Source organism: Bombina bombina, chromosome 2 (genome assembly GCF_027579735.1).
Source record: "Bombina bombina isolate aBomBom1 chromosome 2, aBomBom1.pri, whole genome shotgun sequence".
Taxonomy (NCBI): domain Eukaryota; kingdom Metazoa; phylum Chordata; class Amphibia; order Anura; family Bombinatoridae; genus Bombina; species Bombina bombina.
Genome location: NC_069500.1, coordinates 2,001,493 through 2,021,057, shown reverse-complemented (window position 1 = coordinate 2,021,057; position 19,565 = coordinate 2,001,493). Strand labels below are relative to the sequence as shown.

The 19,565-nt window shown below is 44.1% G+C and overlaps 1 protein-coding gene across 1 annotated transcript in view; it reads left to right on the top strand.

The window, feature by feature from the left end:
- Positions 1-19,565, top strand: part of TLN1 (talin 1) — a gene marked incomplete in the record, with an annotated part of 895,533 nt that overhangs the window by 615,017 nt on the left and 260,951 nt on the right. Inside the window, 2 exon segments of the mRNA XM_053700951.1 lie at positions 3,978-4,118; positions 15,439-15,620. Of these exon segments, the coding sequence (XP_053556926.1) occupies positions 3,978-4,118; positions 15,439-15,620 (323 nt within the window).

Sequence of the window (19,565 nt, the reverse complement as noted above, 5' to 3'; positions counted from 1 at the left end):
GGCCGACCAGTATAAGGAGTTTATTTTTTAACCTCCAATTATATTCCTGCATAATATTATCATTATAGCATTTTTTATCTATTGTAGGCTTAATTATCTACCTTTCATTTTAATTTGCATTTCCATCGCTTTATTGTATGAAATATATTTGTCATTTTTATCCTCTGATTTACTCCCAAAAGCTCTTCATAGCTCTTCAGAGCACACTCACAACACAAAATTCTGCTAGACAAACGCACACGTTCCCAATGCAAGCATTAACATAATTATCTTTCGTGTTTCTAGACTATCTTAGGAAATTGAACTAGGTATTCTATGTACTAGGTACAAACTCTTAAATTAGCTGTTTACACTTAGATTCCCCGCACAACGGAGCAAAATATATCAGCCAAATATATCAACCTAGAAATAAATAGTACAACCATTGAAACTGCATAAAGACCCAACAACTAAACATAATTACACACTATATACAGGGCCTTTCGTATACCCCACATTTTTGAAGTAAAGACATATATATGGTTTTAATGTGTATTTTAAATGTATATGTATATATATTTTTTTGATAAAATAAAATAGCAACTAAAAAGTTTCTTTTGTCATATTACCTGGTCATTTTACTAAATTCTATTCTGTAATCATCTCTGTTCAATCAAAAACATAAGGGTATAAGCATTGAATTGCGCCACTCACTCCTTAAACCCACACCCCTCCTGTACACCACAACCAGATTTTTTTGGGGGAAAATATCTTAGGAGTTAGGGCATACCCGCAACAAGGCAGCGCAAAAAAGTTTTAAAACTATCCTACCAAGAGACCAGGTATACCCTTCTCTCCTTTTTCTGTTTTTAAGAAAATGTTCCCTATAGCTGACACTATTAGGGACTCTTGGCAGACGGTGGAGGGTGCTATTTCTACTTTGGCTAAACAAACTACTATTCCTATTGAGGATAGTTGTGCTTTCAAAGACCCTATGGATAAGAAGTTGGAGGGTCTCCTTAAGAAGATCTATGTTCACCAGGGGTTGCTATTACAACCGGCGGCTTGCATTGTTACGGTTACCAGCGCAGCTGCTTACTGGTTTGATGCTCTGGAAGAGTCTCTTAAGACTGAGACTTCTTTCGAAGAGATACAGGATCGAATTAAAGCTCTTAAATTAGCCAATTCATTTATTACGGATGCTTCTCTGCAGATTACTAAATTGGCGGCTAAGAGTTCGGGGGTTTCCATCTTAGCACGCAGAGCTTTATGGTTGAAGTCTTGGTCTGCGGATGTGTCCTCCAAGTCTAAACTTTTGGCTATTCCTTACAAAGGGAAGACCCTGTTCGGACCTGATTTGAAGGAAATTATTTCTGTAATCACGGGAAGCAAGGGTCATCTCCTCCCTCAAGATAAAAAAAATCCAACACAGAGGTCGACAGAGTAATTTTCGTTACTTTCGAAATTTCAAGGGAATCCCTCCTTCCTCTTCCTCTAAACAGGAAGTGAACTATCCACAAACCAAGTCTACCTGGAGACCCAACCAGTCTTGGAACAAGGGTAAACAATCCAAGAAGCCTGCTGCTGCTCCCAAGTCAGCATGAAGGGCTAGCCCCCGATCCGGGACCGGATCTAGTGGGGGGCAGACTTTCCTTCTTCATCCAGGCTTGGATACGCGATATTCAGGATCCCTGGGCAATAGAGAGAGTGTCTCAGGGATACAAATTGGAGTTCAGAAAATCCTCCCCCAGAGGAAGGTTTCTTCTTTCACGATTATCTGTAGACCATATAAAAAGAGAGGAGTTCTTACGTTGTGTAAGAGACCTCTCCTCCATGGGAGTAATCTGTCCTGTTCCAATTCAGGAACAGGGACAGGGGTTTTATTCAAATCTGTTTGTAGTTCCCAAAAAAGAGGGAACTTTCAGGCCTATTTTAGACCTCAAAAGTCTAAACAAGTTTCTCAGAGTTCCATCTTTCAAGATGGAAACAATTTGTACCATTCTTCCTTTGATCCAGGAGGGTCAATTTATGACGACAGTGGATCTAAAGGATGCATATCTTCATGTTCCTATCCACAGAGATCATCACAAGTTCCTGAGGTTTGCCTTTCTTGACAAACTTTTTCAGTTTGTGGCTCTTCCTTTCGGTCTGGCCACGGCGCCCAGAATTTTCACAAAGGTTCTGGGGTCTCTACTGGCAGTTCTAAGACCGCAGGGCATTGCAGTGGCGCCTTATCTGGACGATATTCTGATCCAGGCGTCATCTTATCAACTAGCAAGGTCCCATACCGACATTGTGCTATACTTCCTGAGAACTCACGGGTGGAAGGTAAATCTGGAAAATAGTTTTTTATTTCCGCAGACAAGGGTACCCTTTCTGGGAACTCTAATCGACTCTATTTCAATGAAAAATTTTCTGACGGAGGTCAGAAAGTTAAAAATTCTGAATACATGTCGAGCCCTTCAGTCCAATCCTCGGCCGTCAGTGGCTCAGTTCATGGAGGTAATTGGATTGATGGTGGCGGCAATTTGCTCGTTTTCATCTCAGGCCTCTGCAGCTAAACATGCTCAGGCAGTGGAATGGAGATTATACAGATTTGTCTCCTTGAATAAGTCTAGATCAGGAGATGAGGGACTCTCTTCTGTGGTGGTTGTCGACGGATCATTTATCCCAGGTGTCTTGCTTTTGCAGACCCTCATGGGTGATTGTCACAACGGATGCCAGACTGTTAGGATGGGGAGCAGTCTGGAACTCCTTGAGGGCAGAATCTCTCCTTCCCATCAAGATCCTAGAGTTGAGGGCGATTTTCAATGCGCTTCTGGCCTAGCCTCAGTTGGCCTCAGCCCAATTCATCAGATTCCAGTTGGACAACATAACGACAGTGGCTTACATCAATCATCAGGGAGGAACAAGGAGTTCCTTAGCGATGAACGAAGTGGTGGAGTGTTGGTTCAGTGAGTCTGCTTGGGATCTCTGGTTGGACTTTTGTACTGTCTATGTGTCTGTGTCCTCGGGGCCTTTTTCACTCTTCATTTTCTGTCTGGCTCTTAAGAAGCGGGGTTTGGGATGGTTTGTGTTTTTCAGGCCTGGTGCCCTCAGTATGGGCCACCTATTTTACCCTTCCGTTTTGGCATTCAGTGTCCTCTATAGCTTGGTATTGTTTTCCCAAAAGTAATGAATGCAGCTGTGGACTCCTTTCCATTTAAGAAGAAAAACATAAATTATGCTTACCTGATCATTTTCTTTTTTTCTGATGGAAAGAGTCCACAGCTCCCCACCCGTTATTTTATGCGGGGTGTCCTTATTTTATTCTTCCGACACCTTTCACCCTGATATTTCTTCTACTGTTCCTTGTTCCTCTGCAGAATGACTGGGGAATGAGGGAAGTGGGAGGAGTATTTAAGCCTTTGGCTGGGGTGTCTGTCTGTCTCCTCCTGGTGGCCAGGTTCTTATTTCCCAGAAGTAATAAATGCAGCTGTGGACTCTTTCCATCAGAAGATAAGAAAATTATCAGGTAAGCATAATTTGTTTGTTAATTCCCCCCACACGTGCACAACTCACAAACTACATGCATGTTTTTTATCCCTCCCCCCACCAAATGTGTGCAACTCACACACTAAACAAACGTTTGTTTTTTTTTTGTTTTTTTTAACACCCCCACATGTGCACAACTCACACACTACATGCACTTTAAAAACTCCCCCACACGTGCACAACTTGCACACTGCATGCACATTTCCTGCACCCCTAAGGGGTATTGTACATACATACTATGATATGCAGGAAGGTATATTGTTGTTGTATCCACACTGGGAAGGCAACCAGCAGGGCTTCTGCTACAGACAAAGGGGCAATTCCTAACGTTGGTTTTCAGATTGTTGCTGCCTGTTAAATACTGACACTAAATACTGACACTAAATACTGACACTAAATACTGACACTAAATACATTCTGGTTCACATTATAGGTGCATAAGTTCTATGTTTTTTCCCTCTCAGGCGCTTGATGGGTCGTTCAATGATGAGAATCGTGTAAAGTGTCGTGATGCGACTGTGCCTCTGATCCAAGCTGTGGAGAACCTCACTGCATTTGCTTCTAATCCAGAATTTGCCAGCATTCCAGCACAAATATCGCCTGAGGTAATTGGGGCATCAGGGGTAACATGATAAAGTAATAGATTTAACTCAGAGCTCCCATAAGGTAAGTGGGACATTGGGGTGGGGGTAAGCAAATGAACAAATACATGTAACTCTCCCGGCTCACCCAGAGGTAAGTAGGGCAATAGATGGTAACGTGAGGATTTAGCTGTAAATGTCGGATTGAGCAGGGAAACACTAAAGCATCTATTAGATTAAGAGAATGGCCATGGGTACCAGATTCGCCCCCCGTTTTGCCAATCTCTTTATGGGCATTTTCGAGGAGAGATATAAATATAACTCAAACTGGGAGGTGAATCTGGTATTCTATGGCCGTTATATAGATGATCTTATTTTCATTTGGAATGGTTCTGTTGAAGAAGCTACCCTGTTTGTGAACAGTTTAAATTTGAACTGTATGGGTCTATCTTTCACCCATAATTTACAACTATCGAAAATTGAATACCTGGATGTAGTTCTGGAATGCACTGACGAAGGGAATGTTATGTTTTCCACCTATTTTAAGGAAGTGGACAGCAACAACTTCCTCCTTTGTTCCAGTAACCATCTGAATAGCTGAAAGACTAACATTCCCTATAGCCAGTGATGAATTATGAGAAATTGCAGCACTATGGAGCTCTACGATGTACAGTCGGAAAACATTATTTCTCTTGTAAGGTGTATCCAGTCCACGGATCATCCATTACTTGTGGGATATTCTCATTCCCAACAGGAAGTTGCAAGAGGACACCCACAGCAGAGCTGTTATATAGCTCCTCCCCTAACTGCCATATCCAGTCATTCTCTTGCAACTCTCAACACGCATGGAGGTGGTAGGAGAGAGTGGTGAAAAATAGTTTATTTTCTTCAATCAAAAGTTTATTTTTAAATGGTACCGGAGTTGTACTATTTTATCTCAGGCAGAAATAGAAGAAGAATCTGCCTGAGTTTTCTATGATCTTAGCAGGTTGCAACTAAGATCCATTGCTGTTCTCACATATGTCTGAGGAGTGAGGTAACTTCAGCGGGAGAATGGCGTGCAGTTTACTCTGCTATGAGGTATGTGCAGTTACAATTTATCTTGTTAAGTGTATCCAGTCCACGGATCATCCATTACTTGTGGGATATTCTCCTTCCCAACAGGAAGTTGCAAGAGGATCACCCACAGCAGAGCTGCTATATAGCTCCTCCCCTAAGTGTCATATCCAGTCATTCTCTTGCAAGCCTCAACCAAGATGGAGGTCGTAAGAGGAGTGTGGTGTTTTATACTTAGTTTATTCTTCAATCAAAAGTTTGTTATTTTTAAATGGTGCCGGAGTGTACTGTTTATCTCAGGCAGTATTTAGAAGAAGAATCTGCCTGCGTTTTCTATGATCTTAGCAGAAGTAACTAAGATCCATGGCTGTTCTCACATATTCTGAGGAGTGAGGTACTTCAGAGGGGGAATGGCGTGCAGGTTTTCCTGCAATAAGGTATGTGCAGTTAATATTTTTCTAGGGATGGAATTTGCTAGAAAATGCTGCTGATACCGAACTAATGTAAGTAAAGCCTTAAATGCAGTGATAGCGACTGGTATCAGGCTTATTAATAGAGATGCATACTCTTATAAAAATGTAATATAAAACGTTTGCTGGCATGTTTAATCGTTTTTATATGTATTTGGTGATAAAACTTATTGGGGCCTAGTTTTTTTCCACATGGCTGGCTTGAATTTTGCCTAGTAACAGTTTCCTTAGGCTTTCCACTGTTGCAATATGAGTGGGAGGGGCCTATTTTAGTGCTTTTCTGTGCAGCTAAAATTACTGACACAGACATCCAGCTTCTTCCTGCATGATCCAGGACATCTCTGGAGGGCTCAAAAGGCTTCAAAGTCGTTTTTGAGGGAGGTAAAAAGCCACAGTAGAGCTGTGGCAGTTGTTGTGACTGTTTGAAAAAAACAAAAACAAAAAAAAAAAGTTTTTGTCTTTTATTATTCAGTTTTGGGTATTAAGGGGTTAATCATCCATTTGCAAGTGGGTGCAATGCTCTGCTAACTTGTTACATACACTGTAAACATTTCGTTAGTGTAACTGCCTTTTTTCACTGTTATTTCAAATTTTGACAAAATTTGTGTTTCTTAAAGGTGCAGTAACGTTTTTTATATTGCTTGTAAACTTGTTTAAAGTGTTTTCCAAGCTTGCTAGTCTCATTGCTAGTCTGTTTAAACATGTCTGACACAGAGGAAACTACTTGTTCATTATGTTTGAAAGCCATGGTGGAGCCCCATAGGAGAATGTGTACTAAATGTATTGATTTCACCTTAAACAGTAAAGATCAGTCTTTAACTATAAAAGAAATATCACCAGAAGATTCTGACGAGGGGGAAGTTATGCCGACTAACTCTCCCCACGTGTCAGACCCTTCGCCTCCCGCTCAGGGGATGCACGCTAATATGGCGCCAATTACATCAGGGACGCCCATAGCGATTACCTTGCAGGACATGGCTGCAATCATGAATAATACCCTGTCAGTGGTATTATCCAGGTTGCCTGAATTAAGAGGCAAGCGCGATTGCTCTGGGGTTAGGAGAAATACAGAGCGCGCAGATGCTGTAAGGGCCATGTCTGATACTGCGTCACAATATGCAGATCATGAGGACGGAGAGCTTCAGTCTGTGGGTGACATCTCTGATTCGGGGAAACCTGATTCAGAGATTTCTAATTTTAAATTTAATCTTGAGAACCTCCGTGTGTTGCTTGGGGAGGTATTAGCTGCTCTGAATGACTGTAACACAGTTGCAGTACCAGAGAAATTGTGTAGGCTGGATAAATACTATGCGGTACCGGTGTGTACTGATGTTTTTCCTATACCTAAAAGGCTTACAGAAATTATTAGCAAGGAGTGGGATAGACCGGGTGTGCCTTTTTCCCCACTTCCTATATTTAGAAAAATGTTTCCAATAGACGCCACTACACGGGACTTATGGCAGACGGTCCCTAAGGTGGAGGGAGCAGTTTCTACTTTAGCAAAGCGTACTACTATCCCGGTTGAGGACAGTTGTGCTTTTTCAGATCCAATGGATAAAAAATTGGAGGGTTACCTTAAGAAAATGTTTATTCAACAAGGTTTTATTTTACAGCCCCTTGCATGCATTGTGCCTGTCACGGCCGCGGCGGCATTCTGGTTTGAGGCCCTGGAAGAGGCCATCCATACAGCTCCATTGACTGAAATTATTGACAAGCTTAGAACACTTAAGCTAGCTAACTCATTTGTTTCTGATGCCATTGTTCATTTGACTAAACTAACGGCTAAGAATTCCGGATTCGCCATCCAAGTGCGTAGGGCGCTATGGCTTGAATCCTGGTCAGCTGACGTGACTTCGAAGTCTAAATTACTCAACATTCCTTTCAAGGGGCAGACCTTATTCGGGCCTGGTTTGAAGGAAATTATTGCTGACATTACTGGAGGTAAGGGTCACACCCTTCCTCAGGACAGGGCCAAAGCAAAGGCCAAACAGTCTAATTTTCGTGCCTTTCGAAATTTCAAGGCAGGTGCAGCATCAACTTCCTCCGCTTCAAAACAAGAGGGAACTTTTGCTCAATCTAAGCAGGCCTGGAAACCTAACCAGTCCTGGAACAAAGGCAAGCAGGCCAGAAAGCCTGCTGCTGCCTCTAAGACAGCATAAAGGAACAGCCCCCATATCCGGCGACGGATCTAGTAGGGGGCAGACTTTCTCTCTTCGCCCAGGCGTGGGCAAGAGATGTTCAGGATCCCTGGGCGTTGGAGATCATATCTCAGGGATATCTTCTGGACTTCAAAGCTTCCCCTCCACAAGGGAGATTTCATCTTTCAAGGCTATCTGCAAATCAGATAAAGAAAGAGGCATTCCTACGCTGTGTGCAAGACCTCCTAGTTATGGGAGTGATCCATCCAGTTCCGCGGACGGAACAAGGACAGGGTTTTTATTCGAATCTGTTTGTGGTTCCCAAAAAAGAGGGAACCTTCAGACCAATTTTGGATCTAAAGATCTTAAACAAATTCCTCAGAGTTCCATCTTTCAAAATGGAAACTATTCGGACCATCCTACCCATGATTCAAGAAGGTCAGTACATGACCACAGTGGACTTAAAGGATGCCTACCTTCACATACCGATTCACAAAGATCACCATCGGTTTCTAAGGTTTGCCTTTCTAGACAGGCATTACCAATTTGTAGCTACAGCCCCGAGAATCTTTACAAAGGTTCTGGGCTCACTTCTGGCGGTTCTAAGACCACGAGGCATAGCCTTGGCTCCGTATCTAGACGACATCCTGATACAGGCGTCAAGCTTTCAAGTTGCCAAGTCTCATACAGAGATAGTTCTGGCATTTCTGAGGTCGCACGGGTGGAAATTGAACGAGGAAAAGAGTTCTCTATCCCCACTCACAAGAGTCTCCTTCTTAGGGACTCTTATAGATTCTGTAGAAATGAAAATTTACCTGACGGAGTCCAGGTTATCAAAACTTCTAAATGCTTGCCGTGTTCTTCACTCCATTCCGCGCCCTTCGGTAGCTCAGTGTATGTAGGTAATCGGCTTAATGGTAGCGGCAATGGACATAGTGCCATTTGCTTGCCTTCATCTCAGACCGCTGCAATTATGCATGCTGAGTCAGTGGAATGGGGATTACACAGATTTGTCCCCTCTTCTAAATCTGGATCAAGAGACCAGAGATTCTCTTCTCTGGTGGTTGTCTCGGGTACACCTGTCCAAGGGTATGACCTTTCGCAGGCCATATTGGACAATTGTAACAACAGATGCCAGCCTTCTAGGTTGGGGTGCAGTCTGGAATTCCCTGAAGGCACAGGGATCGTGGACTCAGGAGGAGAAACTCCTTCCAATAAATATTCTGGAGTTAAGAGCGATATTCAATGCTCTTCTGGCTTGGACTCAGTTAGCAACACTGAGGTTCATCAGATTTCAGTCGGACAACATCACGACTGTGGCTTACATCAACCATCAAGGGGGAACCAGGAGTTCCCTAGCGATGTTAGAAGTCTTAAAAATAATTCGCTGGGCAGAGTAACACACTTGCCACCTGTCAGCAATCCATATCCCAAGCGTGGAGAACTGGGAGGCAGATTTTCTAAGTCGTCAGACTTTCCATCCGGGGGAGTGGGAACTCCATCCAGAGGTGTTTGCTCAGTTGATTCATCGTTGGGGCAAACCAGAGTTGGATCTCATGGCGTCTCGCCAGAACGCCAAGCTTCCTTGTTACGGATCCAGGTCCAGGGACCCAGAAGCGACGCTGATAGATGCTCTAGCAGTGCCTTGGTTCTTCAACCTGGCTTATGTGTTTCCACCGTTTCCTCTGCTCCCTCGACTGATTGCCAAAATCAAACAGGAGAGTATCGGTGATTCTGATAGCACCTGCGTGGCCACGCAGGACTTGGTATGCAGACCTAGTGGACATGTCATCCTTTCCACCATGGACTCTGCCTCTAAGACAGGACCTTCTGATACAAGGTACTTTCAATCATCCAAATCTAATTTCTCTGAGACTGACTGCATGGAGATTGAACGCTTGATTCTATCAAAGCGTGGCTTCTCCGAGTCAGTCATTGATACTTTAATACAGGCACGAAAGCCTGTTACCAGGAAAATCTACCACAAGATATGGAGTAAATATCTTTATTGGTGTGAATCCAAGAATTACTCATGGAGTAAGGTTAGGATTCCTAGAATATTGTCTTTTCTCCAAGAGGGCTTGGACAAAGGATTATCAGCTAGTTCCTTAAAGGGACAGATTTCTGCTCTGTCTATTCTTTTGCACAAGCGTCTGGCAGAGGTTCCAGACGTCCAGGCATTTTGCCAGGCTTTGGTTAGAATTAAGCCTGTGTTTAAACCTGTTGCTCCCCCGTGGAGCTTAAACTTGGTTCTTAAGGTTCTTCAAGGAGTTCCGTTTGAACCCCTTCATTCCATTGATATTAAACTTTTATCTTGGAAAGTTCTGTTTTTGATGGCTATTTCCTCGGCTCGGAGAGTCTCTGAGCTATCTGCCTTATAATGTGATTCTCCTTATCTGATTTTTCATGCAGATAAGGTAGTTCTGCGCACCAAACCTGGGTTTTAACCTAAAGTAGTTTCTAACAAGAATATCAATCAAGAGATTGTTGTTCCATCGTTGTGCCCTAATCCTTCTTCAAAGAAGGAACGTCTTTTACATAATCTGGACGTAGTCCGTGCCTTGAAGTTTTACTTACAAGCTACTAAGGATTTTCGTCAAACATCTTTCCTGTTTGTCGTTTACTCTGGACAGAGGAGAGGTCAAAAAGCTTCGGCAACCTCTCTTTCCTTTTGGCTTCGGAGCGTAATACTCCTAGCCTATGAGACTGCTGGACAGCAGCCCCCTGAAAGGATTACAGCTCATTCTACTAGAGCTGTGGCTTCCACCTGGGCCTTCAAAAATGAGGCCTCTGTTGAACAGATTTGCAAGGCTGCGACTTGGTCTTCGCTTCACACTTTTTCAAAAATTTTACAAATTTGATACTTTGCTTCTTCGGAGGCTGTGTTTGGGAGAAAGGTTCTTCAGGCAGTGGTTCCTTCCGCTTAATCCTGCCTTGTCCCTCCCATCATCCGTGTACTTTAGCTTTGGTATTGGTATCCCACAAGTAATGTATGATCCGTGGACTGGATACACTTAACAAGAGAAAACATAATTTATGCTTATCTGATAAATTTATTTCTCTTGTAGTGTATCCAGTCCACGGCCCGCCCTGTCCTTTTAAGGCAGGTCTAAATTTTAATTAAACTACAGTCACCACTGCACCCTATGGTTTCTCCTTTCTCTGTTTGTTTTCGGTCGAATGACTGGATATGACAGTTAGGGGAGGAGCTATATAGCAGCTCTGCTGTGGGTGATCCTCTTGCAACTTCCTGTTGGGAAGGTGAAAATCCCACAAGTAATGGATGATCCGTGGACTGGATACACTACAAGAGAAATAAATTTATTAGGTAAGCATAAATTATGTTTTTTTCTAGAATTGGAAGTGGAACGGGGATTACACAGATTTGTCCCCTCTACTAAATCTGGATCAAGAGACCAGAGATTCTCTTCTCTGGTGGTTGTCTCGGGTCCATCTGTCCAAAGGTATGACCTTTCGCAGGCCAGATTGGACAATTGTAACAACAGATGCCAGCCTTCTAGGTTGGGGTGCAGTCTGGAACTCCCTGAAGGCTCAGGGATCGTGGACTCAGGAGGAGACACTTCTTCCAATAAATATTCTGGAAGAGCGATATTCAATGCTCTTCAGGCTTGGCCTCAGTTAGCAACTCTGAGGTACATCAGATTTCAGTCGGACAACATCACGACTGTGGCTTACATCAACCATCAAGGGGGAACAAGAAGTTCCCTAGCGATGTTAGAAGTCTCAAAGATAATTCGCTGGGCAGAGACTCACTCTTGCCACCTATCAGCTATCCATATCCCAGGTGTAGAGAACTGGGAGGCGGATTTTTTAAGTCGTCAGACTTTTCATCCGGGTGAGTGGGAGCTCCATCCGGAGGTGTTTGCACAATTGATTCATCGTTGGGGCACACCAGAACTGGATCTCATGGCATCTCGCCAGAACGCCAAGCTTCCTTGTTACGGATCAAGGTCCAGGGATCCCAAGGCGACGCTAATAGATGCTCTAGCAGCGCCCTGGTCCTTCAACCTGGCTTATGTGTTTCCACCGTTTCCTCTACTCCCTCGACTGATTGCCAAGGTCAAGCAGGAGAGAGCATCGGTGACTTTGATAGCGTCTGCGTGGCCACGCAGGACCTGGTATGCAGATCTGGTGGACATGTCATCCTTTCCACCATGGACTCTGCCTCTGAGACAGGAGCTTCTATTTTAGGGTCCTTTCAACCATCCAAATCTAATTTCTCTGAGACTGACTGCCTGTAGATTGAACGCTTGATTTTATCAAAGCGTGGCTTCTCCGAGTCACTCATTGATACCTTAATACAGGCACGAAAGCCTGTCACCAGGAAAATTTACCATAAAATATGGCGTAAATATCTTTATTGGTGTGAATCCAAGGGTTACTCATGGAGTAAAGTCAGGATTCCCAGGATATTATCCTTTCTCCAAGAAGGTTTGGAAAAAGGATTGTCAGCTAGTTCCTTAAAGGGACAGATTTCTGCTCTGTCTATTCTTTGCACAAGCGTCTGGCAGATGTTCCAGACGTTCAGGCATTTTGTCAGGCTTTAGTTAGAATCAAGCCTGTGTTTAAACCTGTTGCTCCACCATGGAGCCTAAATTTGGTTCTTAAGGTTCTTCAAGGAGTTCCGTTTGAACCTCTTCATTCCATAGATATCAAACTTTTATCTTGGAAAGTTCTTTTTTTGGTAGCTATCTCCTCGGCTCGCAGAGTCTCCGAGTTATCTGCCTTACAATGTGATTCTCCTTATCTGATTTTCCATACGGATAAGCTAGTCCTACGTACCAAACCTGGGTTTTTACCTAAGGTGGTATCTAACAAGAATATCAATCAAGAGATTGTTGTTCCATCCTTGTGTCCTAATCCTTCTTCAAAGAAGGAACGTCTATTACACAATCTGGATGTGGTTCATGCTTTAAAGTTTTACTTACAAGCTACTAAAGATTTTCGACAAACATCTGCTTTGTTTGTTGTCTACTCAGGACAGAGGAGAGGTCAAAAGGCTTCGGCAACCTCTCTTTCTTTTTGGCTAAGAAGCATAATCTGCTTAGCCTATGAGACTGCTGGACAGCAGCCTCCTAAAAGGATTACAGCTCATTCTACTAGAGCTGTGGCTTCCACTTGGGCCTTTAAAAATGAGGCTTCTGTTGAACAGATTTGAAAGGCGGCAACTTGGTCTTCGCTTCATACTTTTTAAAAATTCTACAAATTTGATACTTTTGCTTCTTCTGAGGCTATTTTTGGGAGAAAGGTTTTACAGGCAGTGGTACCTTCCGTTTAAGTACCTGCCTTGTCCCTCCCTTCATCCGTGTACTTTAGCTTTGGTATTGGTATCCCACAAGTAATGGATGATCCGTGGACTGGATACACCTTACAAGAGAAAACATAATTTATGCTTACCTGTTAAATTTATTTCTCTTGTAGTGTATCCAGTCCACGGCCCGCCCTGTCATTTTAAGGCAGGTATTTTTTAATTTTAAACTACAGTCACCACTGCACCCTATGGTTTCTCCTTTCTCTGCGTGTTTTCAGTCGAATTACTGGATATGGCAGTTAGGGGAGGAGCTATATAGCAGCTCTGCTGTGGGTGTCCTCTTGCAACTTCCTGTTGGGAAGGAGAATATCCCACAAGTAATGGATGATCCGTGGACTGGATACACCACAAGAGAAATAAATTTATCAGGTAAGCATAAATTGTGTTTTATGCTTACCTGATAAATGTATTTCTTTCCGGATATGGTGCGTCCACGGAATCAACAATTACTAGTGGGAATATCACTCCTGGCCAGCAGGAGATTGCAAAGAGCATACAGCAAAACTGCTATATATGTCACTTCCCTTACCCATAATCCCCAGTCATTTGGCCGAAGGAAAAATAAAAAAAAGAAGCTAACAAAAAAGTGTAGAGGTGCCTGATGTTTTAGAAACTTGGAGTCAGCCGCAGGTTTCTTAGACTATTTCCCCTTGTGTCAAGACAGACCAGACTTCCAGGAAGACTTGGATAGTTCCTGCTTAGAAGAGGAAGTGGATGGTTTATCTCTAAAGTTACGAACGGAACAAAAATTACTCTGACGCCCTTTCTGCTTATTATTTTTATCCTGAGGAAATAAAGATCCCTTTCCTCCTGTGATATCTGAAATAATTTCAGCCAAACCCAAAGAATCATCATCCTCAGACTTCTGAGAGGAAATACCTTGATTAGCCACTTCAGTAAACCTTACTGTTTCTTTAAATTTCCTTTTGCGTTTTCCCTGCAACATGGGAAAAGCAGACAGCTCCTCAGATACCGCAGAGGATACGTGGGCAGGAATATCTTGCAAAGTAACCCCAGACGGAGCATGAGAGGAAACGCAGGGCACTGCATGTGCAGATGAATAAGATTGGAACTCTTGAGGAGACAGCTGCGGCACATCTGAAACTGCACAGCATCCACCTTAGCTAATGATGGCTCAGGGCTAAAGTGTCTATTTCTATAAGCTAAAGTTCTTTCTACATGAAGAACAAAAAGGTACTGGGGGTTCCACCTGGGCATCAAAACATAAGCTACAGGTAACATCCTGCACAGCCTCTTGATCCATAATACAAAAAAAAGAAGCAAATAAAAAAATTTACTTTTTTTTACTTTTTTTTTTTATTATCTTTTAACAAAGGATATAATACAGAACAAAAAAATGTTCTTAAATAAATGTTAACGCTGATTATGGGTTAGCTACCTAATATTATAATATCGATTTATATTTTGGTATTTAGTTCGACATTACACTCACACCGACAGTCGTGGTGTTTAAAATAGGTTTAATTTGATGAAATCATGTTTAGGTATATTATACAATAATAACACTGTGATACGATAGTATAACAGATTATCTCTCTGAAATGCTATTAAGAATATTGGAAGAATTTAAAATGCTGCCACATATGATTATCATATAGTTTGACAGGACGTAGTCAATTCCGCATAGAGAGATTTGTAAGTGTGGAGGACTAATGACGGTAGAGAGTGATTACGGACGGCTGTAGATTCCTGGCACTACAAAGAGCCAGTCTTGTGAGAACAGCAATGACTAATAGTGAAAGTATAAATAAAAAGATAGAAGCGCTCAACCTGGGAACAAACAATAGCATAATAGCTTGTTGTATAGCTAGTTACCACCCTAGAAGCAGCCTCTTTTTGCTCAATATGGAGCAAAGGAGCAGCACACTGTACACCAGGGGATAGGCAGATAAATACACATATCACCTGGGGAGGGCTGTGTCACACAAGGAGCAGCACACTGTACACCAGGGGATAGGCAGATAAATACACATATCACCTGGGGAGGGCTGTGTCACACAAGGAGCAGGTAACACTACCCAGCGGGGATTAGTGTAGCACAATATGCATGTAACATTACACAAGGGGCACTAGTGTAGCACAATACACAGGCAACACTACCGAGCGGGCACTATTGTAGCACTGTTCTGCGTTCTAGCATACCTTAGCATTGATTTGCTGACAGGTTTCCCTTTGGAAACTTTCTGGACTAGATTGTAATGACCTATGGACTAGGGCACCTAGTTACACACAGTACAAGTGTTCTGATGTCTTCCACCACCATCTTGACCATTAGGGTGACCATTGTTGAGTTTCCCAAGTGACCTAACTCACATTTCTCTCATTAGGGTCTTCGTGCTATGGGGCCCATTATTAGCTCTGCTAAAGCAATGCTGGAGAGCTCAGGGGGTCTCATCCAGACAGCGCGTTCTCTTGCTGCTAATCCTAAGGACCCTCCTCAGTGGTCAGTGCTTGCTGGCCACTCCCGCACCGTGTCTGACTCCATCAAGAAACTCATTACTAACATGAGGTAAGTGGAAATGATAGTATGAAGATGAATTGTGTAGTGATGTATAAAGAACTGACTCGAAGTTAAGCAGTGAATAAAGAGGGGCTGTATTAGCTGCTGGGTGTGAGGGGTAGATACTGAATAAAGAGGGGCTGTATTAGCTGCTGGGTGTGAGGGGTAGATACTGAATAAAGAGGGGGCTGTATTAGCTGCTGGGTGTGAGGGGTAGATACTGAATAAAGAGGGGGCTGTATTAGCTGCTGGGTGTGAGGGGTAGATAGTGAATAAAGAGGGGGCTGTATTAGCTGCTGGGTGTGAGGGGTAGATACTGAATAAAGAGGGGGCTGTATTAGCTGCTGGGTGTGAGGGGTAGATACTGAATAAAGAGGGGGCTGTATTAGCTGCTGGGTGTGAGAGGTAGATACTGAATAAAGAGGGGCTGTATTAGCTGCTGGGTGTGAGAGGTAGATACTGAATAAAGAGGGGCTGTATTAGCTGCTGGGTGTGAGGGGTAGATAGTGAATAAAGAGGGGCTGTATTAGCTGCTGGGTGTGAGGGGTAGATAGTGAATAAAGAGGGGGCTGTATTAGGTGCTGGGTGTGAGGGGTAGATAGTGAATAAAGAGGGGCTGTATTAGCTGCTGGGTGTGAGAGGTAGATACTGAATAAAGAGGGGCTGTATTAGCTGCTGGGTGTGAGGAGTAGATAGTGAATAAAGAGGGGCTGTATTAGCTGCTGGGTGTGAGAGGTAGATACTGAATAAAGAGGAGCTGTATTAGCTGCTGGGTGTGAGGGGGTAGATACTGAATAAAGAGGGGCTGTATTAGCTGCTGGGTGTGAGGGGTAGATACTGAATAAAGAGGGGCTGTATTAGCTGCTGGGTGTGAGGGGTAGATACTGAATAAAGAGGGGCTGTATTAGCTGCTGGGTGTGAGGGGTAGATAGTGAATAAAGAGGGGGCTGTATTAGCTGCTGGGTGTGAGGGGTAGATAGTGAATAAAGAGGGGCTGTATTAGCTGCTGGGTGTGAGAGGTAGATAGTGAATAAAGAGGGGGCTGTATTAGCTGCTGGGTGTGAGAGGTAGATACTGAATAAAGAGGGGGCTGTATTAGCTGCTGGGTGTGAGAGGTAGATACTGAATAAAGAGGGGGCTGTATTAGCTGCTGGGTGTGAGGGGTAGATACTGAATAAAGAGGGGCTGTATTAGCTGCTGGGTGTGAGGGGTAGATAGTGAATAAAGAGGGGGCTGTATTAGCTGCTGGGTGTGAGGGGTAGATACTGAATAAAGAGGGGGCTGTATTAGCTGCTGGGTGTGAGGGGTAGATAGTGAATAAAGAGGGGCTGTATTAGCTGCTGGGTGTGAGGGGTAGATAGTGAATAAAGAGGGGGCTGTATTAGCTGCTGGGTGTGAGGGGGTAGATAGTGAATAAAGAGGGGGCTGTATTAGCTGCTGGGTGTGAGGGGTAGATAGTGAATAAAGAGGGGGCTGTATTAGCTGCTGGGTGTGAGGGGTAGATACTGAATAAAGAGGGGGCTGTATTAGCTGCTGGGTGTGAGGGGTAGATAGTGAATAAAGAGGGGCTGTATTAGCTGCTGGGTGTGAGGGGTAGATACTGAATAAAGAGGGGCTGTATTAGCTGCTGGGTGTGAGGGGTAGATACTGAATAAAGAGGGGGCTGTATTAGCTGCTGGGTGTGAGGGGTAGATACTGAATAAAGAGGGGGCTGTATTAGCTGCTGGGTGTGAGGGGTAGATAGTGAATAAAGAGGGGCTGTATTAGCTGCTGGGTGTGAGGGGTAGATACTGAATAAAGAGGGGGCTGTATTAGCTGCTGGGTGTGAGGGGTAGATAGTGAATAAAGAGGGGGCTGTATTAGCTGCTGGGTGTGAGGGGTAGATACTGAATAAAGAGGGGGCTGTATTAGCTGCTGGGTGTGAGGGGTAGATAGTGAATAAAGAGGGGGGCTGTATTAGCTGCTGGGTGTGAGGGGTAGATAGTGAATAAAGAGGGGGCTGTATTAGCTGCTGGGTGTGAGGGGTAGATACTGAATAAAGAGGGGCTGTATTAGCTGCTGGGTGTGAGGGGTAGATAGTGAATAAAGAGGGGGCTGTATTAGCTGCTGGGTGTGAGGGGTAGATAGTGAATAAAGAGGGGCTGTATTAGCTGCTGGGTGTGAGGGGTAGATAGTGAATAAAGAGGGGGCTGTATTAGCTGCTGGGTGTGAGGGGTAGATACTGAATAAAGAGGGGGCTGTATTAGCTGCTGGGTGTGAGGGGTAGATAGTGAATAAAGAGGGGCTGTATTAGCTGCTGGGTGTGAGGGGTAGATAGTGAATAAAGAGGGGGCTGTATTAGCTGCTGGGTGTGAGAGGTAGATACTGAATAAAGAGGGGCTGTATTAGCTGCTGGGTGTGAGAGGTAGATAGTGAATAAAGAGGGGCTGTATTAGCTGCTGGGTGTGAGAGGTAGATACTGAATAAAGAGGGGCTGTATTAGCTGCTGGGTGTGAGAGGTAGATACTGAATAAAGAGGGGGCTGTATTAGCTGCTGGGTGTGAGGGGTAGATACTGAATAAAGAGGGGGCTGTATTAGCTGCTGGGTGTGAGGGGTAGATACTGAATAAAGAGGGGCTGTATTAGCTGCTGTGTGTGAGGGGTAGATACTGAATAAAGAGGGGGCTGTATTAGCTGCTGGGTGTGAGGGGTAGATAGTGAATAAAGAGGGGGCTGTATTAGCTGCTGGGTGTGAGAGGTAGATACTGAATAAAGAGGGGCTGTATTAGCTGCTGGGTGTGAGAGGTAGATACTGAATAAAGAGGGGCTGTATTAGCTGCTGGGTGTGAGAGGTAGATAGTGAATAAAGAGGGGGCTGTATTAGCTGCTGGGTGTGAGAGGTAGATAGTGAATAAAGAGGGGCTGTATTAGCTGCTGGGTGTGAGGGGTAGATACTGAATAAAGAGGGGCTGTATTAGCTGCTGGGTGTGAGGGGTAGATACTGAATAAAGAGGGGCTGTATTAGCTGCTGGGTGTGAGAGGTAGATACTGAATAAAGAGGGGCTGTATTAGCTGCTGGGTGTGAGAGGTAGATAGTGAATAAAGAGGGGGCTGTATTAGCTGCTGGGTGTGAGGGGTAGATACTGAATAAAGAGGGGCTGTATTAGCTGCTGGGTGTGAGGGGTAGATAGTGAATAAAGAGGGGCTGTATTAGCTGCTGGGTGTGAGGGGTAGATACTGAATAAAGAGGGGCTGTATTAGCTGCTGGGTGTGAGGGGTAGATACTGAATAAAGAGGGGGCTGTATTAGCTGCTGGGTGTGAGAGGTAGATACTGAATAAAGAGGGGCTGTATTAGCTGCTGGGTGTGAGGGGTAGATACTGAATAAAGAGGGGCTGTATTAGCTGCTGGGTGTGAGAGGTAGATACTGAATAAAGAGGGGCTGTATTAGCTGCTGGGTGTGAGGGGTAGATACTGAATAAAGAGGGGGCTGTATTAGCTGCTGGGTGTGAGAGGTAGATAGTGAATAAAGAGGGGCTGTATTAGCTGCTGGGTGTGAGAGGTAGATAGTGAATAAAGAGGGGCTGTATTAGCTGCTGGGTGTGAGGGGTAGATAGTGAATAAAGAGGGGGCTGTATTAGCTGCTGGGTGTGAGAGGTAGATGCTGAATAAAGAGGGGCTGTATTAGCTGCTGGGTGTGAGGGGTAGATACTGAATAAAGAGGGGGCTGTATTAGCTGCTGGGTGTGAGGGGTAGATAGTGAATATAGAGGGGCTGTATTAGCTGCTGGGTGTGAGGGGTAGATAGTGAATAAAGAGGGGCTGTATTAGCTGCTGGGTGTGAGGGGTAGATAGTGAATAAAGAGGGGGCTGTATTAGCTGCTGGGTGTGAGGGGTAGATAGTGAATAAAGAGGGGCTGTATTAGCTGCTGGGTGTGAGGGGTAGATACTGAATAAAGAGGGGGCTGTATTAGCTG